The 22954-nt window shown below is 39.7% G+C and overlaps 2 protein-coding genes across 6 annotated transcripts in view; one reads left to right on the forward strand and one right to left on the reverse strand.

Moving 5' to 3' along the window:
- Positions 1-1355: 1355 nt before the first annotated feature.
- tmem167a (transmembrane protein 167A) lies at positions 1356-6528 on the reverse strand. Of its 2 annotated transcripts, none has more exons than XM_022192974.2 (4): positions 6420-6528; positions 4541-4650; positions 2542-2576; positions 1356-2455 (listed from the first exon to the last, which is right to left on the reverse strand). In XM_022192974.2, exons 1-4 carry the CDS (start codon positions 6420-6422, stop codon positions 2385-2387), a joined length of 219 nt encoding a protein of 72 aa, XP_022048666.1. In that variant the 5' UTR covers positions 6423-6528; the 3' UTR covers positions 1356-2384. The 2 variants fall into 2 exon arrangements, with proteins under 2 accessions (XP_022048666.1, XP_022048673.1); XM_022192981.2 differs by having other exon boundaries at positions 6337-6463.
- Positions 6529-6545: 17 nt separating this feature from the next.
- Positions 6546-22954, forward strand: part of LOC110950383 (DNA repair protein XRCC4) — a 33283-nt gene continuing 16874 nt past the window's right edge. For 3 of the 4 annotated variants that reach the window (XR_007942888.1, XM_022192947.2, XM_022192955.2), the window contains exons 1-3: positions 6546-6669; positions 11061-11221; positions 11983-12185. Coding sequence is in view for 3 of the 4 variants with exons in the window: in XM_022192947.2 (XP_022048639.2) it covers positions 11083-11221; positions 11983-12185 (342 nt within the window). In the remaining variant the exon portion in view is untranslated. The remainder of the gene's footprint in view (positions 6670-11060; positions 11222-11982; positions 12186-22954) is intronic. The other variant, XM_022192963.2, reaches the window with a different exon arrangement.

The following is a 22954-nucleotide window of genomic DNA, read 5'->3' on the forward strand; positions in this document are numbered from 1 at the left end:
TTTGTTCAACACAGTTAGTTCAGTTGGTAGTTTTGCCAGTGGCTGGTGGGAACTGAGAAAGCAACAAAAACTTTGAAGGTGAAGGTAATGATCCTCAACAGATGACACTGGCAAATTTCCCCGCTGTTGCAGACTCCCCTGCTGCGGGATTAATAAGGAATAAAAGATTTGAAAGATACATTTGACACATTTAAAATAATGGTCTGTTTTCTTGCGTCCTCAGCAATTTGGCAAATTCTATTTTAATCAGCCAATTCAAACACAAAAATCAGGACAGGAATTAAACTACTTCAGTCCAGAAGCTGTTGTAGGCATCCGTTCACTGCGTTTCTGCCAGATTGTCCTCGTGATCATTTTATGCGAAATTAGGAATAATTACTTTAAAATGAAACGAAAAGAACAGACACTTTTATAGTTTGATTTCACCTCTAAATTACCCTCATTAGCCCGAGATTTGTGCAAATGTCAACCACAAGTTTGCTTTGTCAATGTTCTGTAGAAAAATTTTCCCAATCTTTCCTGGATGTAATGGGACTGAGGGTAGTGGATGCCATCATCAGCTGAAGCCGGCACATTAGGTCCTCCATATCATTTTCCGTTCATGATCACCCAAGACATTAACTCGGTTCATTGACCCGGCAATGTTCCTCCACCCCACCAGTATCTCTGCTCCCCAAGATAGAAGCACGTCACTGAGAGCTTCCTGCTCCTCTGTGTCTCCGGTGTCTGCTTCACTGCCTGATAATCACAAGTTTACTGGCAGGCTTCGCTTGATGCTTTATCTCCAGCCAGGGAGTGCCAAAATGGATGCACACCAATATCGGATCTACGTTCCCTGACAGGGAGTCAGTGTGGGGGCGTCAGGATCTGGACACTCACCAGTGACCAGAGTATCAAAGGTGAGTGTGTCAACAAGTGTCCTCCTTTAGTCTGACCCTCTGCACCACACAGGAGATAGAAGATGTGGGCGTGATTGTTTTTATAATCCGCTGTAACTTAGTACTTGCTTCTTCTCCTCAACACATTTACTAGTGCTTAAATAATACAAGTTTGCAGTGAAGATTTGATAAATTGGTAACATTTTGTGGCTGATAATGTGTAAGGTCAAATGCCATGTTTTGAAATTAAGTGTTATGTGACAACTATTTCTGCTTTTCTGCTGTCAAAGTTGTCCAAAACTAAAAGAAAAACAAACTGAGTGCATTTGTCTAAAATCAGCAATTACACATGGCAATAACTTTCCCAAAACAAACATTGTGGATACATATACACACAGACCACAGTCTCCTGAACTTTGTCCAGTACTTCAAGGGATTCCTTTTAAGGCTTTCTTGGTATGACTGAAAACCCTGGAGTCAATTCTTATGAGCTTTATTCATCTACAGAGACAGATCTCTGGTGATGTCACGTTATGTGATACAGTCAGCAGACAGCTGTTTGCGGTGCGATGAGTGTTGACTGCAAGGTTATAGACGAGGTTATTGTGACCTCCCCACTGTCTATCCCACTCCAAGAACAATCCACTTAAACCTACAACTACTCATGAGACTTTCTAACTCATGTGTAATATGCACAAATAGGTTGTTAAGGAGAGAAGAATGACAAAAGATTCATCATCAGTATGTATTTTGCTTGTCTGAAGTCATTTTTGACACAGTGTGGCATTGTCACAACAGGCATATGCAGGTGTCAACAGAAAACGCGAGTCAGAAAGGTTGAATTTAATTTACAAAAAACAAAAATTTTGCCTCAGATCAGCTCTTTAATAAATAGCGGCAATCTGACTGACTTTACAAAGATCAGAAGCTCTTTCAGGCAAATGTGTAGGACAACTAGACGCATGAAGAGCTACAATACCGTTTTGTCTGCTGTCGAATATGAGATACAACAAACACAGGACTGACGTTACAAATATAAGTCGCCGTGTAACTCCTTTAACAGCTTGAACATTAATGAGGGTCCTCTTTGCGGAGAATTTTAAACGAGCTGATGCTATTGTGACAAACTCAAAGTGAAAAAAATGCTTGAAATGTTTAGACACACTACGAATCATTTGATCCCACAAAGCAGCCCCTCTCCCACCATCATTCACGCTCACACACACAGATTCACAGTAAACATTCCACATAAGCAAACACAAGTACAGACCTGGAAGTCTGTGGAGGGCTTCAGACACACTCTGGGGCTATCAGTTCCCCCCCTTCTCCTACACAGTCACACATTTTGTGCCTCTGTGGCTAAGGTATGTGATGACAGGTCTCCGTTTTTACATTATCTAAGTGACGAGCACTGGAGGTCCTCTTGTGCTTCTAGGATCGTACTGTCCATGCCTCATTGTCTGTTCATCTCTCCGATGTTTCCATCTGGGGTTTTTCTTTGGAGTGCTACTGTAGAAACAGTATACTAAAAGCCATGATGACGCAGCAGCAAGCCACCCAGGGACTCTTCCGCTCACCTGGACGAAAGACAAGATGTTGAGTTCATAGCTATGAGGACTACTCGGAGTTCATTTTCAAAGATATGGGGCAATTAATGGCTTACCTATTCTGGCACACTTCCAGAAAATTCCTAGGAGCCTAAAAGGAAAAAAAAAAATACAAGCAGTGCCTTAGTTTAGTTTAATGGTCAGTAAAGGTTAATTAGTGTATTAAAGAAAAAGGCTGACATTTTAAAAAAAGGTAAAGAGAGACTGTGGCAAAGCAACTACTAGTGAGTCTTCAACTTCTAATCTGTGATCTCTTTTCTACAGAACCAAGGCACCCATCACATTTCTGTTTCCATGTAAGGATTGTGTAGAGCAAAGTGCAAGAAAGAGCGACAGCAGGGAGTCTTATTATCTCTAGTGACAGCTGAAGCAAATGTTGCATTCCAGGCCTTCACTTTTCTGATGAGTCTGTTTGACTGTCTGTGTCTGCAAGTGCATCTGTGCGTGTTTAAAGTCCATTTTTTAAACTTTCATACTGACCAGATGGTGTCAGCATCCCATTGCAACATTTTCCTTTACTGGCTAAAAATGGCCTTTGTACTGAAGTTTTATTTTCTATAATTTAGGCAAGGCATTTGTTTAGTGAACCGTATTTTTCTGTAGAAAACACAAATCTGACTGGGAATGGTACTCCCCTAAGATTCTAGAACTATTTGCATGTGTGGCATCAAAACAACCCAAATAGCAGCTCATGCCTTCGTCAACAAATCAATCAAGATGGAAAACTATTAAATCATCCCATCTGCCGCTCGCAGTCTCATGTGTTTGTCTGAAGAGGTGGTCCCTCCCTGCTCCAGTGATGTGTGTGTGTGACCGTGTGAGGCTGTTCCCAGGCTGTGACAGATTTATTAGAAATGAATCGTACCGTTTGTACATCCAAGAATAATAATGACTTTGCAATGATGAAAATTAGGCCTTCTGCTACTTTACTCGCCCCAACGAGGGGCTTCAAATGAACTACAAAAATAAGCAAATGTCCATATCAGCTCCAGTGAGTTGCACAGGGATGGATTTTTATTTCTTTTGGGCTCATATAGCGGATTAAGTGTGTCACAGAGAATTTGTAGTTGATAAACTAGTATATAGAAGAAATACAGAAGTAAACTACTTGGAATCTAGTAGCATGGAACAGAAAACATAGCACCTAAAAAACACAAAATGTGTGTGCCTTACAATTGCCCTGTCAGTGACTGATGTAGCACTACACTGTGGCCAGCGCAGACTAAAATCCGATGAGCCTTAACATTAGGATGTCATGTAATCATCGGCCATATTCTGCCTCTGAATCTTACGCTGAGCTCTTGGTTTCATGGCCAATTTTTCTTTTTGCCTGCTTCTATGCAAGTGACGACTTATTTTCGCCGTGTACGTATTAGTAACAGTAACACTGAACTGCAGGTCTAAATGTACTGTCAAATTCTGATCTTGCATATTTTGCAAGACAACTGTATACAATTTACTGAATCACAATATTCAACTGAATGTACATCATATCATGCTAATAATTAGATAAAGGGGCTGGTAAACATAAACAGGGGCTATAGTCCCTGATGTAGCGGCCATGAGTTTGTGTCTGACCAATGCCCATTTGCTGCATGTCCTTCCCCCACTCTTCTCCCCATGTTTCCTGTCTCTTTCTCTACTGTCTACCATAATAAAGGCTAAAAAAGCCCCTAAAAATCTAAAAAAAAAAAAAAAAAAAAAAAAAAAAATTACATACAGAAATAAAGAGAAAGACTTTTTAAAAAAGAAAAAAAAACATCCAGTGCTGATAGAACACCACAGTACGTCGGCTGGCAATGACCATAACCAGAACCCATCAACAACACTTAACTTGATTTTTTTTTGTTATTTTGTTGATGTTCCCTATGTGACTGAACTATCCCCTTTGCTGCCGTAACACTGCATCTTTCCCCACTGTGGGAACCTCTGTTTTGGTAATACAGTTTGATATTCAGTAGTGTCTTGTCCAAAAAGGCAGAGACATTAACCACAGTGGAGACTTCAGTGGCAGCATCTGCACTGTGAAGCATCTCAAACAACAGCTGCTCATACCCGGTCTTGTTCTTGTCCAGCAGGCTGGGAGCCAGCGCTCTGATGTAGGCACAGGTACAGATCAGGAGGAGAATCACCGTTAACAGTGACTGGAAGTTGAAAATGGCCGACTGGAAGATGAAGGAGAATGAAATATTTAGTACAGATGAAGTCGCTTCAGGTTTTACCAGCAATATGTCCAACAGTTAAAAACACTGAATTTTCTGTAACACCGATGTTGCTCTACTTATATTGAGGAATGTTGTTGTACCAGCTGTTCATTCCGGTGCTGTGATAAAGACGTGGGCTGGCTGTGCAGGCCCCTTTACAATAACAAGAGTGTCAAAGACTCAACACCAAACTGAGGGACAAACAGTATGTTTTCCATAACTTTCATTCAAAAATAAACTCGTGTTTGTCTGAGGAGGAGGACCTCGTTGACATGTGTATGTATACTAATTTACAAGATCAACTGCATGCCGAAATTGCAGCTTGAGCATAATCCAAATCTCCTTCCATGCATCAAATGGCGAGCAAAGACTCCTCTGTCTGTCTTCGAGCTATGCAGCGTATTTATAAGCTTTAACAAACTGTAGGACAAGATTTCATGACACACACACTTGGTATATTTGTTTTAAGTGTATAAAAAAGCAGAACTTTTTAGCATTTCAGCACCTGCATGGTCCTGTTGATGCACCAGTTATTATAGTAATTGTGAGGATGACAATGAAATCATAGCACCTTCATTAAATTTACAAAGTTACACCGGGGTGCAGCTTTGTGAACTGTGCCTCTTAAAAAGCATATGGATACTTGACAAACAGAGACATCTACACTCATGGACTGAAACAACAACTTGGATATTCATTTTTAGTTCTTGAACCCATACGGCACTCCAAGGCTACCTTCCAAGTAGCAATGTCATGCTTTTTGAAGAAACTCCTACTCAGTTCATGTAGCAGCATATGCTGATCTCATTTGCATCTTTAACTGGCAAAATCCATTGTCCATTTAAATTAATACTGACATAGTGACAGACCTACATTGTAAGATTGTAACATGTGGGTATTCAACATGGTTATGAAAATACTTTCTTTTATATATTTCAGTCGTATTCCTACATTTGTTCACTCAATATTTGTATTTCTCCTAACTAGCACTACTAGCAGTCCTGCTTATGGCATTTAGAACTACAATACGACAATTTAATAGAGGGCAAACAAATAAATGATAGCCACTGGTATTTTATGTCATGCTTTTGAATGTTAAGATGCCACATAATATCTGCAGCTCACTTTTTATCTTCTCTTGCAGTGTTTGCTGTTACATGTTGTGTGGAAACAAAGCTAATGAATGCTCGTCTTTGAAATTTCAGTGAAATAAAGTTTTAAGGAAACAATTAACTTAATTGCTCGCTTATAAGCTAATATTTAAAATATTACAGTAACTGGTATGCGCATGAACAACTTGGTAATGTAACTCCACACTATGTAACTCACCCACACACACACATTCATGCTTATTGTGGTGTAGCTACGTGGCACACATACTAGCGCTTATCGTATTTAATAATCAGTGATATACTGTCTTTATTATCAAACGACTCACGTTAACCCCTAAGAACAACTTACGTGACGATGTAAGTGTTATATGTGACGGTATTTTATAACCCAAACATGGTATGATGGCTAGATTTGTTAAACTTTTAGCCTCTCGTAGCTAACCAACAGTAGCTTGGTTGTTAGCATTTACTACACGTCCTACTACATACCAAATGCTAGCATCACATGCAGCCACAGTGTGTTAGCGACACATACCATATTTCGAATGCATGTCACAGATGACGCTTGAAAGTCGCTGTAGAAGAGCAGAAGCCACCGTTTAATAGAGGCAAACTTACCATTTTTGTAGGGAATCAAAGCCACATCACACTTCCGGCTGTCTGGAACTTACGTAACGTAAAGGAGGACAGTGTACGTAATTACGTATGCCGCGTTGGAAAACCTCGGTCGCTGATTGGCTGAGAACACACACGGGTTGGAAGTTGAAAGCTCTGTCGAAGCTGTCAACGGGGAGAAAGCGACAGTGTTTTCTGTTTCACGCAAATAGTGCTTCGTTTGGACATCGCTGTAGTTAACTCGTACAATACCGTAAGTTTTCCGAGGACCATTTGTACGTTACGTGCTTTTATTACACCGAAACTGCAGTGAATTTAAACCGACTGAGAGAACCACTGGCGCCCTGCCATTGCACCAATACTAGCACTATACTCTGTTCTACCATGAAGTACTGCTGTAATCTAGTACTACTTTAATTTGCTGTAGTTTGACAACATTTAAAACACGAATTGATGCTATAATATTATATTAGGTGGGGTAAAATAAAATAATTTGAAGTAAGCAGGAAAAAAGACAGGTGAAGAAAGAGACTATAAAGCATGCAATGCTCTGAGACTAATGCTAGATAATTAATAAGTTTGACATTATGTTAAAACTATGTGAACATATTTAAAGGTTAGAGCATATATAATGTGAGCATTTGCTTGAATTGATTTGTTTAATAAAAATCTAGGCTAGGTTCTTGACTAGAGTTGATCAGACATCTTTATTTTTTTGATATTTTATAATCTTCGCAATTATACAATTACACGAATAATTCTAGAAAAATTTGATCTCTAGTTCCTATTGTCTCTTGATGACGCAAGACTGAAATATTTGCGGTTCACTTTTCTCTCAGCGTTTTCACAATGAAGTCCCCTCCCTCCAACCAGCCACGACAGCATCTTGATTGCATTTAAACCATGTTTCGTAAATCCCCCTCGACCCTTCCTTCCCAGGCACTCCTAGAGAGCCCTTCATGTAAGAAGAAATGTGTCAGATTTTAAACCACACATAAATAATGTTTTGCATATTTTACTCCAACACTGTGTATGAAAACTTGTTGTAAAAAGAAACTGTGTCAAAGAGAGAGGCTGGTTTCCTACAGCAAGAGACGACTGCTTTCTTTGCTCTGGCAAACTTTAAAGAGGCTCACAGTCCTCTTTATTTGATTTAGTTTTGTAGTTCACATTGCACTGTCCATTTCTGGCTGTAGCGTTGTACATGCATGCCTGATTACTGCAGTCAAATCAGCGCTTGATATAGCCTCAGTGTGTACAGCCTTTTTCAGTTAAAATGATCGAGAACATGAGGGTCAGCTCCTCTCTGTAACTTTGAAAGAACAGGAGTAAAACTAGATGATGTGAATTTTCATAGTTGGGAAAGTGATTCTGGAGATAGCAGTAAGTCGTCATGTGTTTTCTGCACAGTTTAGACCCTCAACCAACTTCTGCAAACTGCAAGGCATGATGGGAATTAAAGGGTCTCTACTTTAACACAACCTTAGTCTTCACTGAGAGTTCTGTGTGTGACTTTGGTTTTCACAACTCTCACTTATTCCTATATGCATGTTGGTGATATGAAAATGGTATTTTGTGAAGAGATATTTAGCCACGTGTTGTATAGATGATGATTTTTTTAAAATATATGTGCAGTTTAATGCAAAGATGAAGCTGGTGTGATGTTGAGCTGTGGTTTGTCCCAGTTCATTTAAGATTACGGTGCAGTTTTTATTCTGAGACAACTGTTGCTGACTAAAGTGTTATTTATTCCTTGTGTGAGTTCCGTAAAATTTCAATGAAAATTTATCGCACTGCACTGAATCCACTGTCTGAGCATGGTCTCTAATAGGCTGGCTTGCAGGACCATGTAATTTCTTCAGCTAAATTGTGCTGCCAGCAGAGCTTTTGTTGTTAAACTGCTATTCTAGTTTCATTTTCCACCCACTGGTCTAAACGTGTCATCAGAACTAGGGCTAGAAGTACAATTATGAACTCCACGTTATCTCTAAAGAGATGAATGCCCTGAAGCAGTCTGTGTTGTGTTGATCCCGTAATTCGTTAAAAAGACACTTTGCCAGTGATGTTCAGTATTCAATACTGTACTACAGGTAAAGTGTGGATGCTTCTCGGTACATTGTCACACATTTTTTTAACCTAGTTTGTACACCATGTCATACTTGACCCAGACCCATCACCACTAAATCATTTCTTCTCTGTAAACATCAAGAATATAAGTACGAACAGTGCCTGTGGTTAAATTACAAAAGCTTTTTGAACCTGGTCTCAAAGTTAGAATAGAATAGAAGAGAATAATACTTTATTGATCCTTTACAGGAAACTACTTTGTTACTTGGTTGAAGCCTCCATTCGTCAGATTGCGGTGACTTTTTACTAATTGTACCTCAGACATGCTTACAGTGTAAGCCAGTTCGAACTTTAAATATATATTTTCTACACCTTGATTTATTCTAGTATGTATTGTGTTTGCTGTGACTGTTTATATTGACCAAATGACTTGAGATGGTCAATACTTGGAAAGAATAAAGAATCAAAGGCTGTCCCCCCATTGCTATCATTGATAGGGCATCACTGAGCAGGACACAGGAGTAAATAAACAGTGGACTCTCCAAAGACTTTTCCCTTTCAGCTTGAAATTACTGCATTAGAGAAAGCATAAGGGGGAAAGTCCAGTGAAAGGACAGTGAGAGGATAGGGCTAATTGTCAGGGCTCATTAAGAATATAGTTTACTAGAGTAATTTTTTTTAGTTCTACATATGCAAGATTCATAATTAGTGACTCTCTTTGTGTCTCATTTGACTCATACTTCCTCTATACAGAAACACATCTTGCAGTTTGCATGTGAGGTAATGCAGAAGACAAGACAATGACAAGGATGTGCAAAAATACAGAATGAGAAAGAGAAGAAGATGAAGTCCATGTGTCAAAGCTGTGGGGGAGTTTTGGATGATGATTTAAGCATCTCAGTGATTGTGTCCGCTGGTCAAGTAGCTGAACAGATGCTAACAGTAAGAGTTCAGGATCGGCTTTGATGGTTTTGCGCAGCTCTCCATTCCTGACAGACAGTGCTGTTTATTTAATTGAAGTGTCCTTCTGTCATTACCACAAGGTCATCGTCCCTGCACAACAGATGTTACAGTAACTAATGAGTAGCTGGGCTGACTTTATGAGGTTAAAGTTGATGCTTTCAGCTCCCTCATCTTGTTTGGCCCCTTTGCCCAGCCACACCCCTTCTTGAAGCACAAAGGGTCGACTTTAATCTGTTGCACAGTTCTTTGTGCATATTTGCGTTTAGTATGCGCGTGTGGAAAGCGTGCATGTGTATTTATGTATGAGGTCTTCTTGTTTCATTGTTAATAACCTTGACCACCTGCTCTGTCAGCGTACATGTTGGAGGATACATAAGAAGGGGAAAAAAAAGAAACCTGCTGTCACGTCATAACTTACAGGACAGTGTCCAAAGGCGCTCATTTTCATTTTTTCCGACATGTCCAGCTTGGCTAACTGCCAATTTAGCTGTCCTTTTCCCTCCATCTCCACTCTCTTTGCCCTGTATTTAAGTAGGGAAGCTGTCCGACTCACCTCTCACTTCACGTGGAAGCGGTAATCACATGTTCTGGCCTGGACATCCATAATCAAGTAAAAGTTTCTCAAGCAATTTGAGAAGATGGATGGTGCTTTGCTGGTAAACTAAATAAACCATTAGGGAACAATCACATGGATGATATATTCTATAGATCAACTTCTTGTAAAACAATCTCGAAAATCTGAGTTGTTTTATGGCACTAGACTTAACTTTGCCTGCAGCAGTGAGTTAGTGAGTGAACATATAAACCTGAGGACATGGTGGTCTTACCAAACGTGTGTGCTCACAGTACTCGTAGTATTTGCTTACAATGATTTAGTGTTACAGCATAAAGTAGCTTGAAGTAACTGGATCCCACAGATTTTGCTTTACCTCTTGTGGTCTGGCATGGCTATGGATGTTTTAGCATTAATGTCATGCTGCTCCTAAAATATCCACCAATGTCTGTATAGGTGGGAGGTACAAAGATAGAAAACTGAATATTTTTTAATGAACTGCGTTTTGTGCATTCCAAAAGCTTTGTGAGTTTAAAAAGCTCAATCTGTTCTTAAGTGAATGTCTTTGGGCTGAAGTCTTGTGCAAATCCTTGACAAGTAGTGTGGCTGTGTGAGGCTATAGAGTAAATGCACTGCATATTTGCATAAATGTACACACTGAATAGTGTCAGAAAACAACTGGTCCTTTTCAGTAATATTCCTCCATTTATCTTTAACAGCATGTAATTACCTTGCTGGTGGTGGGAAGCCCACACTCCCACACAAAAACCTGCCAAAACCTGTTAATCTCCGTGTGGTCCCACTGACTCAGAGAGACCCCCGTCGAGGACACACACAGGAGCTTTTATTACCAAATCTGAGCTGAAACAATGAAACACATTGATACAACTGGAAGGTTAACACAACCTTGCAACATTACAATGGATTGATTAGAGGACTATCTTTGAAGGAGGCCCAAGGAACAAATGCTAACTTACCAAATCCCCTGAACACAATGAGGGCTCGTTGCTGGAAATATTTATCATAATGGCTACTGGTTCTAAATCACTATATTTCTGTAGGTCTAAAGGCCATACCGCAAACATGAGTGGTACAGTTTGCCAGATTACTCTGACTACTGATCCAGGAACCCCCTACTTCCTGCGAGTGGACTGGGCTGCAGACCTGGGTGCTGGGTTCACCTTAGCTCTCACAGATGGAAGCTCAGCATGGATTGGAGAAGGTAAATAATAGTCCAATTATTCAATCATTCTCAGGCCATGTCAGTTGTAACTGACCTGCAATTTAAAGTTTACAGTGTCTCCCATCTTCGGACCGTTGACTAGACTGAGTTGTCACCAGGTATAGCATTCATCAGGCTGTTCGAACTGCAGGCACCTGGCTGACCCCGTCTCATAAAGTTGTAACTGTTGGTCCTTTAACTAAAGGGACAGTGGTGACCTTGTTTCGTCGTCCCTCTTCACTCCCATACTGCAGCTTACAGGTGTTTAAAGCAGATTAAATTCTACAAGGCTTGCCTTTGTATATGCAAGTCAGTGGTGAATGTGTGTGTGTCTGTGGTTACATATATACATGACTGCGTATTCTCTGGAGGGACACCTGGAACATAACTGCTCCCTAGTTTTCTTCTGCTGTCCATCTGCACAGTTGACAGGTAGCGATGGGTTTGTGACAGCTATGTGCAGGCTTCTGGCTCGTCAGTGTTGCCGTGTTTGATGTGTTAATTGGGACCTTCAAGCCCGCGTGAGCAGCTGTGGAACAGCTGATGACATTCTCCTTGGGTTCCCTCTGTGCTTCCTTTCAAATCCGCTTTCACATGCAGTCATGTGTTGCTACATAATTAATGTTTATAGTTTAGTTCTGCGACATGCTCTCATCTCTGTTCAGTTTCTCTCAACTGTACACCTTTGAAATTCTGCAAAAAAATGAGAAAAACGTCCTTAAAAGGAGTTCGGATGTTTGATCGGTGCCTTATTTTGTCAGTTTCAGAGGATGAGGTGACAAGGGAAGCCAATGACATGGGAGTCACGAGGGAGAGATATGTGGAGGATCTTCTTCAAGCGCTAACGAAAGGTGAAGAAAGAAGAGGAGGAGGGAGGAGAGGAGACGACAAGGAGGTGTACGCTTTCCACCTCACTCCAGATCACTGTCGTTTCTCCTATCAGAAAATCTGTAAGGACATTTCGGTAAGCCAAAGCTTATGCGGGATTTTTATTTTTATTTTAATAATCAACGATGCCAAAGCATTACTCCTACCAGTATTCAAAAGCAAATACTGAATAAATTTGCAATCTAAGCCTTCAGTACTCTAATACTCTTGCACAAAATTGCAGGGTTGCCTAATAAAAGCTGATCCTAACTCAGCTTCTCTTGCACTGTGGTGTTATGTTAATGTAAACTTATTTGTCAAAGTGGTGCAATGGTTAATGAAATATATGTACAGGACATATTCCTAGAATTTGTAGTCATTTCCTAGAATATAACGGATGCCCCTGTACAGTCAAAAACATGGACCAGCCTTTACTGCATGAAGGGGGAAATTGGGAAGTTGTAACTTCTCCGATATTAGAACTTGCAAGAATGTGCAGAGTAGTTTTCCAGTATTTGAGCAGAGCTGTAGTTGAGCTGGTGTGCTTAAGCTGCATTAAGAGACAGAAGAGTGGGTAGAGAAACAGTCAGAGACCTCAGTGATCCAGACTAGACTCCACATTCGAAAGGAGGCTGCAGTGTTGAGTTCCATCTTAGCCATTCTAAGGCAAGAAGTGGGTCTTTTCATAGAGACGAATTTCAAAATATGTAATTTTGATACACGGAGGTGGGTTTTTAGGGGGTTCAATCAAAAACTGGAGAGGGACTTTAAACAGGAAGTGACATGCTTTGCCTGCTGGTAGCAGAAGTATCAAAAATGCAGCTCGTAATAACTTACCTTGCCTGTAAATGGAGCACATCAAGATTTTGCATATTTAAACTTTCCTGTCTTGCTGACGTACAGCACCAGTTAGAACTTGGACTGCTGTTTCGAAACAGCAGGCATCAAGGCTCTGCTGATGAGCAATATTTGCTAAAACTGGTTTTCAGTGCTTTGCATCAGTGGCACAATGTGTACTCATTCACATGCATACAATATAATAATGAACCATCTAACAACAGTTTATGTCAGGCTTCCACTATTGACTGTTTCTGTATTTGTTAATCTGCCTATTTTACTGATTATTACAGTAATCTAAACTATTGATTTTCCTACATAAAATGATCATTTAATTAAGGTTAATTTTATTTTGGTGTCCTTTATGTCAATGTATAATGTAGCACAGTATGAAATACAAAGAAATGCTTACATATTAAAGTGCAACACAAACTGACAACTCAACATGATAAAAATTGATAGAAAAAGAAGGAGCTAATAGTTTATGTCAGCTGTGGCTCTAAGTTCCTATTAAACCACTTAACAAAGTGAAATTGTTCTGTGCGCATATTAAAAGTTAACATGGATATGGTGGATATTTTACAAGCATGGAGCAGCTGATGCAACTCCTTTTCTTCTTCTTGTGTAATTGTGCTTCAACACTGATAGCAGCTTTGAATTGTATGTAAATACAAGACAGCTGTCGTCTTTAACTTGTGTTCTTGGTAAGTTGGTTGGATGGCGTCACAGCTATAAAATCAGGACTTTAGCATTGTATTTTAGCTCTTAATGAATCTTGTTTGAGTTAATATTTCATAATTGTTCCATTGTCTGACGGCAAAAACAGAAAATATGTAAATGAGAGCATGTTTACTGGTAATATGGCTATATTAAAGTACAGTATATGTGAGCACAGGGAGTAGGAGAGAAGCAAATAGACGTTAAGTACCTCCGCACTGAACAATGCCTGTATGTTTTTCTTTAGGTGTTCATACATTGCACTGTGCTGCTATAAAACCAACTTTTTGCTCTGTAATCATGTGAAGTACTCCTATACTTTGTAGCGTTGGGTCTTTGGAAACCTTTAGACTGAAACAAGTCAGAGTTTGTTGCTGCCACTGTTGTCTAAACTGTATCACCGAGTGCAGCTGATCAGTGACTCATGCAAAAAACAACTGACAACAGTTACACAGTTACATATTGACGCTGAAGACAAAGAGTTGTTTTTGTGGGCAGTTTGACAGGTCTAATAACTGTTTAATATTTTATCTGTGGATCTTTTTAGAAAGTTGGTATTCTTGTTTCAGTACTTCAACGCTAGCTAAAATTTCACATCACAAACTCCCCTCTTGTCATTGTTCCCTGAGGATACATGCACCTAACGACAGACAACAAAATAGAAAGGAAGTGTCATTTTTACAGGGGGCTGTTTAAAAGATAAGGTTTATAGTCTCCTTGCATTATAGCAGAATTAGAAAGGATTGGTTGCCTTCAGGGAACTGTGGAAAAGGCCACAGATAGGAATCATTCACTTTGTTACCAGTCGTCCAATAGCAACGGTATGAGGTAGTGGTGTATTGGCCACAGCTTGTAAATAGGAAAAAGACTTGTTGACCAAAACTTTGTTACATGGGAAGATGGAGTTGGCTTGCATGAGCGTAAACAATCCAGTTCCCACATGAAACCAAATCTCTTGCTAAATGAATGCAACAGTCACTGACAAAATACTGAAAATGCTCACAAACACTTGTTAAATGCTGTGCAACGGAAGTTTTTTTTTATTTTTACAACGGCTCACCATCAGAGGCATATTTGATGAAGTACAGGTCACAGTGCTTTCAGTGGATTTTGATGTTATTCTTCCAAACTGTGAGAGGGAGCTGTTGCCTCCAGGGAGCAGGTCATTTTTCTGTCCTGTGGCCGCTGTGCTGGTGGAGGAGACCAGAGGAAGAAGGCCTGGAGGTCACGAACACTAGCGACCGTAAAATCCTGATTTATGGACAGGACCATCCACGTCTAACAATGTTAAACAGTTGATTAGACCCTTTTTCCTTTCTTTCTCCAACTTCCCCTGGCTTTCTTTTTTCTTTTAGTGTGGGGTGTGGATAGAAATGTGCCTGTGTGTGCATGTGTCCATGTCCAGACATGAGCAGACATACTGCTGGTTAAAGGAAAGGCTGCCAGGTAGTCGGCCTTTAGGTGCCATACTTGACACAGCTGCTACTTGTGCTGTATGTCACAGCATCCCTCATTTCACTAATGAACTTCTGACATAAAAAACTGATGTTTTAAGCAAATCTTCTTCTCATTTTATCAGATTCAGAAACACGTGCAGGTATGCAAGATGTAACAAAATGTAGCTCAGTTTTAATGCAAAAATGAAGACTGCCTGGTGTTATTACAGATGTCATAAGAGTACTAAAGGGACATCCCCAGCTGTGTCATTAATTGATCCAACATATTACTCATGGTTGAGATAATTCACTATTAAATTCCCTGATTGTCATCTTATGTTGTGCTCTGTATTAAAATGCCTCAGTACATTTGATCAAATCACTGAGATCTATTTAAAAAAACAGAACTTGACTTCTTTTTTTCACAGTACTTGACTTTAATGTGAACTCTCTGTTTTGTGTAGGTGGACGTTTTCTTATTTATTTCTTTTAGTTGTTGCCAAAAGGAGCAACTGGACCACACAAAATGATTGACAGTGGCCCAAATCTGTGCAGCCCAGTGTGTGCTTTAAAAAAAAGTAGTCCATGTTCCATTGTTACTGACAGCAATCATGGCTGTGTGTGGTAGACAAACAAATCTTTGAATCCGTGGAGGACTATTTGCATTAAGTGCAGACTACCACTGCTGTCTAACACCTGCTTCTTTCCTGTTTCCCCTGTTTTGCTCTCTCTTGCTTGCCTTTGTTTTTTTTTTAAACATGTCAGAAGTGAAAAAAAAGTGGAGCATATTTCTGCAGCCAGATAATTTGAGGGGACAGAAATGACCAAAAATTAGACGAGTTTCCTTTGGGAGAAGAAGAAAAGAGGGTAGCGGCAAACCAGGTGGTGAACCTAACCTGACATTAATGTTTTATGAATATGGTGACCTGAGAAGTTGTCATGATGAGTGTAATTGGGCATTGGTTGTTAAAGTGCTACTAAGCAGGTGTTTTACATGAGTCAGTCAGACATTATCTCCTCCTTAATGTCTATTTAAGTATCAATCTGTCATCGGTGAAAAAAAAATCCTGCGACCACTTGCCAGAACAGACACTTAATGCCTTTGCTAATTAAGGACTTTGAAATGTTTGTGGCACTAAGCTGAACTGTATATGTTTTCAGATTAGTCTTTTATCTTTTTATCCTGGCTTAACTGTGAGGCGATAACACAGTTGTGCGATAGTCTCCTCTGGTGGCTTATTTTTTTGAAAACACCACATCATTGGCGCTTTGCTTGTTAAATTTAAAGTGCATTTTTAAAAAGAACTAGCGCCTCGACTGTATGACCTATGGTGTTTTTATGACATAAAAATGCAAATGATGAAGTGTAAAATTACAGAGACATTCCAGTAGAACTGAAATGATTCCATGATTGTTAATTTAGCAGACCGAAAGGGAAGTAATTTAGTAATTTATTTAGCCAAACTATCCTCCTAAATGTCAGGATGCTGCTTTTCCCTGTTTTCTGTCATTGTGAGCTGATTGTCTTTGGACTTCTGGCTGGACAAAACCATTTAAAGTTCTCCAAAATTGTGATGAGCGATTTTCATCATTATTTGACAATATAGAGAAAACGATAAATAAAACAAGAAAAACAGATTTACAACTCTTTCAGAATCAGTAGGTGATAACTACATTTATAATGCTTTCTTTAACTCTTGCTTGCAGTTTTAAGTTCTTTTCTAACCTTTCATTACAGTAAATTATATGCATGATGGACTGAACATCTAAATTTTCACCATAGAGGTTTGCTCCTACTTAAAAGGCTTGACTGTTCTTGGTATATGACGCAAAAGTGAGGAAAGTGAAAAGCTGCAAAATGAACATGTAATGGCTCAAACCATGAAAAGCCATTCACATATCAGCAGGGAAGAGAAAAACAAGCCAACAGCTAATCATGTATAAGTTTCTAAAACATGGCTTAGTGGCTGTTGGAAAGAAGTAGGTCGGCTGTTAGTGAATTATTCTGTGTAATGTTTATGCTTTTGGGTAGATTTTTATATTTCATTTTCATCTGGAAACACCTGACTCTTATCAAAATGTCATGCGCATGATTTAATGGTATTACTGTTTCTAAACAATGTTGACAAATTCAGAGTGAAATTGTACAAACACACTCACAAGAACATATTTTGTAATTTCACACTTTAGAATTTGGGATGTTTCAATCAGGAGCAGAGAACATGCACTACAGCGGTGAAATTTGTGGCTGGCGTCTCGCTGTGCAGCTGGAATCCCCTGTGACCTATAAAACGAGTTCTATTTGGCAAACATAAAACACGGAACAATCAGTGTCACATTCATACAGTTGGACTCATCTAAAATCCTGTGGCTTCACTCACCACAACTGTCAAGAATTATAGTCCAAATCCCCCTGCTTCGAAGCCGCTCTGAAATACAAACTATGCTGAAAGTGACAAATTTGAGGAAATTGCAGGAAGTCTCATTCTTTTGTGTGACCCTTGTGGTGCTTGTCGCAGCGCTACAATACCGTATTTAATGCTAAAAGAGAAAATGCAGCTGAAAAAGCGCTTGCTAAATCCATTTTTTGGTGTTTGAAATGGTAAATTCCATAAAGTGGCTCAAATGCTTTTGTTGTGGTTCCAGAAAAACGCAATTCGATTGAAATCGGCAATCACTGGCACACCAAAAGCCAAAATGAAGACAAATTGGTTACAGGTTTAGCCTTTGGAGTTGTACTGAAGTTTTTGCTTTTAGTATCTGGCAAATGGTTGGCACAACTGGAAGCCAGATTTGTATACTAATGTCACCGAAGCGTCTGATCCACCAACGCGTCCCTCCTGCTGTCACCGCCAGCATGTTCCCTCTCACGGTAGATTTTCAAGGTTCTCATTTATCTGTTATTAACTTGACTGAATCTCAGTAATGTGTCCCTGCTTCGCTCAAACACCTCTAAAGCTGGTGTTCTCAGCAGACACTTAAGTGAGAAGGAAGTTTTTCCCCCGACAAACTGCTCTTGAGCCCGATGCTTTTGTGAAAGTTTGTGTTATCAGGGATGGCCCGGCTGCTGTCGCCCCTCACTTCCTCCACTTTATCTGGCCTCTACGCCTCTGCACAGCGGATGAGGGAGCTGATGGGACAAGCTGACCTCTACTTCGATGCCCACATTTCCCATACTGAGCACCCGTGCCCACCCTTGAATACTGTCTCTTTGTCATCATGCACACAGCGCTCACCCACTCACTTCCCAGTTCCCTTAGACACAATAGTTATTTTGAGAGAGAAAATTAAAAAAAAGCTTGATCTCTGACATGCTCATTATATTTTATTTATATTTCAAATAACAGGGTATGAGGGCATTGCCTCTGTGCTGCTTTTCAATGTTTTAGTAAATAAAAAAGTCAAATATGACTGAAATTTGAATTCTTTGACTTATTAGAATATTTTTTTTTGATTAAAGGGGTTATTATCCTCTGATCCTTGGATCTAAATGGTGGTTTAGGTCTCCAGCAGTGTGTTGGATGGTGTGATAAGGAAGGCTTTGTGTCCTCTGTGCCCACAGTGTGTTGTGGTATTATTTTCACTGGGACTGTGTTCTTTTGGCTCTGTCCCCCACACCTACATCAACGTTTGACCTTATGGTCTGGCTAACTGTCTGGAGACACACACGCACAAATAAACAGTTGGACCACACACGCACTGGACCACGTTTTAATCTTTGACAAATGTGTTCTGAGAAGAAGATTTTACATTCACATCTTTGGCTAAACGTGGGTGAAGAGGATGTCCGATTGTTCGGGGTTTGCAAGCTCATGAACTCTACCAAAGATGAAACGGGGATGTAGGAAGCCTCTCATCTTATTTTAGTGGTCGTGTCCTTCTGTTGCTGCCCTTGAGGCTAACAGATGCACTGATACAGATCTTTTGATTGGCAAAAATGAGCCCAACACCGTGTTTCAAGTCACACATCTAATGTTGATTGAGGCAATTTATGTTTTCCTCATTTTATTGTTGTTTGAGTTGAGTAACACAAAAATGTGGGAGTGGGTTGTGCATCACAGACAAACAGTCTGAACTCCCACACCGTGGCAGAGGTTGGCAACAATCTGCAGATTGACCTTTAACTTTATCTTTGTGTCTCAGGAGAGAAGCAGCAACTCAAGAAAATAAAGAAAGCTCTTCTCTATCTTTTAACAATTAACTTTAATTACATAAAACCATTCATCAAATTCTGTCAGTGCTATACAGAAATTAGCCCGCTGCGTGCCTTCTCAAATTCATACCTCTTTTAGTGCAATCCTTCCTCTTTTCATGCAGTAAAAGTAAACTTTTGCCGATGTGTTTACTGCAATAGATCTTCCCAGAAAACCTGAGAGTAAAGACAGTGAAACATACAACCTTTGTTATTTTAAAAAGGGGAGCTGAATAAATAAACACAAGTAGAGCTCCATTTTCAGTGTTAATCCTGTAAATAACGGTTGGCCTTCCAGGAGTGTAGATGCTTGTATCTTGTGTCTTAAACTGGTAATGCTATGTTAACTTGCTGGACAAGTAGATTTATGGTCTTAAAAAAGTGTCAGTGACCTCAGTGACAAAGTTTTACAAACTCGTAGTCGTTATTATGGTTTGAGGCTTCTAGAGTAAAGGTAGGGCATTATGACATTCTTGGAAGTGTGGAAATATTAGTGTACTCAGCATGTCAGAGTTCAAAGTCGGCATATTATCCATTGTCACGTGGCTGATTTATTGCAAAGTGGCTTTCCTCTTCTGAAGGGGCTAGAGGAGAAGGTGGAAAGGAGGTTTGATGGAAGATCAAAGCTTTCACATTCATCACTTCACACAAATTGTGCATCTTGTTATGTGTGTATATAGACCTTTATGTAGCCTACTTCAGTGTGCAAGTTGGTATATCTCGTACATAGACATGTTCGCTTGCTTGCTTCAGCAACATCAGCTGTTCTTTCTGGGCTCTACCTATATTAGTGTCACTGTTCCATATTATTGAAATCTTGCACAACCACTGATTCACAGCTATGTCATCTTGTTGATGATTTCTAAGTCTCATTGTCACACAAATTCCCTCCACGATAGAAGCCTGCACTGGATCACTGTGACATCCTGATGTTACTCTAGATTTTTATGAGTTCTCTGGACTCTCATCCTTCTTAGAACCTGGGTGGTCTCCTCTCTGTCCTGATCCCATTAAACTGGCTTTGGTTAAATGACTGATTTCTTTGGTATGATCACTCTGAGAACTGCAGCATGGGCACTGAAACAACTAGGTTTAGATGTTCTAGAAAATGTGCAGGATTTTTTTTAAACAATCTCTTATTCTATTATATTGTCTAAGAATATATCTACAGTAATATTTAAATTTACATTTTTTTTGACGGTGATTTGGGACTGAATTAAACATTTTAATGCCAGTACTCTTCACTCTGCAGGCAAATATTTTACCAAAACTATTTCCCATTTGCTTTGTGGTATGAACACCATCACAGCATTCTGTTCTCAGCCCTACCCAAGATGATTGTGATAGATTTATAGAAATGCAAACATGTCAGAGCTATTTTCGCTATTTTCCATATCAGAATGCAAGGTGTAGGTGTAGTCAGACCATTCTACGTAGCGCTGTGTCAGTGCTACAGAATGATCTGGATGTGCAACACTACTATAAAAGCATATTGGTGACCCATGCTAATCAGATGTTTTTTGTTTCTTTTGCTAATTTCAGAGATTGGTCAGATAATGATAGTTTGTAGTTTAAGTCACTAAAGAAAAACAATGAAGATGATGATCCAATAACTGAGTGGTGAGGGCACATATACCAAAAGAGTGTCTGATTCAATACTTAGGTAGACCATTTTCTCCATGTCCTTCCCCTACTCTTTTTTTCCCCCCTCATTTCCTGTCTGTCTGCTGCTACTGTCCACTAAAAGGTAAAAAAGACAAGAGGACTACAGAGTCTACAAGAACGCTAATGGCTCTGTGACACTTGTAACAAGATGTTACCTTTAAAATGCTAATGCTTAGCAATGGTAACATTTACTATGTTGACCATGTTAGTGCTGCCCAATGTTTGTTAACTACCAAGGTTCCTGTGTATAATATAGCGGATGTGGATGAGAGGGTTGTTGATACAGCATGCTCTGCTTTTTTTGGGTAGGAAGATAGGTATGACAATTTTCACAGTTAGTCCTTGATGCCTTTCAAGGACTAACTGACTAACAAGCTATCTTTATCTTAGTCTGAAGCTGCGTTCAACCAGTTTGTCATTTTCTTTGCCTTTTCGCTTTTGATATTTGATGGGAAAACCGATCATACCTTAGTGCCCAAACAGAAAATACAGCTGAGGCTGATGGAAATAGCCTAAACTTTTGCAGGTACTCGTTTATAAATGCCAAATTAGAACTCCAGATGGTGGTGCTAAATAAAAAGTCAGGCGCTGATTGAAGTTTCTTTTGTTGACATTTTAGTAATGCAAGTAATTTGGTGTAATAGAGGTAATATTGCTGTACATTTCATTAATAGAAGTAGAATATTTCTTGCTCTTAACATTTGAGAAAACGTTGCATTGTGAGACACAAAGTGAGAAGGACAGGTAGAAACGAATGGAAATTGAGGGAAAGATACCAAAGAACGTAGATTGTAAAGATGCAGGTCTTAAGAGCAATTGGAGGTAAATGTTCATCCAGTGAACCATGTACAGGTTCACCAGCAGAGGGGAAACAGGTGTGTGGCCTGCCAGGACAGCATCAGCCCAGGACAAAAATGACAAGTATTTTATGAGAGCTTTTGAAGATGGTGGCTTTATTACAGTGGGTCTGTGACCTCAACGCAGCCCAGTGAAGATTTAGCACCCTATGACCTTCTGGTTTTTGAGTGCATCATGAGCACTACTTCTGTGTGTGTCTGTGTTAGAATCTCCAAGACAACAAGGGAAGATAGTGCAGTGATTTGACACACACCTAGTGTACGAGGTTTCTGAGCCTTGGTTGATTTTGTATTTAATTACAACTGTTTACAGTAAATTAAGTTTTTCTTATTTAAAATTGTCAGTTTACAGTGGAATTCACTAAACTTGACATATCAAGGAAATGTTAGAAATTTCTACATTTTTCTATCGACAGCTGCGCCGCCTCAGCCCTGCTCTGTGACTTGGTGCCAAGCTGCAAACCAAATGAGGAATGTTTTATTACATCTCAAGCCTGCCTGCGATTCCAAAGAGCCATCGTCTAGAATCAACACAGCGGAAACTTAGTTCTCACTTGCATACTTTACTCGTGACCAATGAATTCATCCTGTGTTTCTCCCAGACAGACGAAAACACCTCATCCTCTTTAAAAAGCCTCCTGCTTCAAAGAAAATGTTGTGTAATATTTGCTGCACCTCTGGATTGCTGAACATTTTGGGATGGAGGGAAGGTGCTAATGCTTACTCACTTTTCACTGAGAGCTGATTTTTGAAGCAAGATGAGACTCTTAGTTTATCAGATTAAACCTGTGAGCGTGTGGATTGCTTTTACTTTGCCGCCTTTGTCAGGAATATGATGGCAAATGTGCTTTCTGCAGGAAACTTCTTCTTCTGAGAGGCTCTCCCAGATACTGGGATACAAGGGCGACTAGTCTTAAATCTCTCCTGTTGTCAGTCAGGCATGCTCAAACCCAGGGGTTATGCTGACCATGAGCAATGAACTACCTTTACCTGTTGATGCAGAGGAAGAAAGATTGAATAGTGAGGTTGTCCATTTTTCTGAGCTTCTCAACTGTTTATAAAACCAGACAGCCTGCATAACAAAATTTCCTTCTATTTGTAACATGTAAGTCAATTCATATTTGATCTTGCCCTCTCATTTTTTCCTCATCTGTTGCTCCTC

Source organism: Acanthochromis polyacanthus, chromosome 7 (genome assembly GCF_021347895.1).
Source record: "Acanthochromis polyacanthus isolate Apoly-LR-REF ecotype Palm Island chromosome 7, KAUST_Apoly_ChrSc, whole genome shotgun sequence".
Taxonomy (NCBI): Eukaryota; Metazoa; Chordata; class Actinopteri; family Pomacentridae; genus Acanthochromis; species Acanthochromis polyacanthus.

Excerpts from the sequence above, each read along its gene's own strand:
- tmem167a (XM_022192974.2), bottom strand. Across the intron at positions 2,577-4,540 it reads CTGGACAAGAACAAGACCGG|GCTCCTAGGAATTTTCTGGA; the intron begins GTATGAGCAGCT and ends TTTTCCTTTTAG. Across the intron at positions 2,456-2,541 it reads CTGGAAGTGTGCCAGAATAG|GTGAGCGGAAGAGTCCCTGG; the intron begins GTAAGCCATTAA and ends TCTTTCGTCCAG.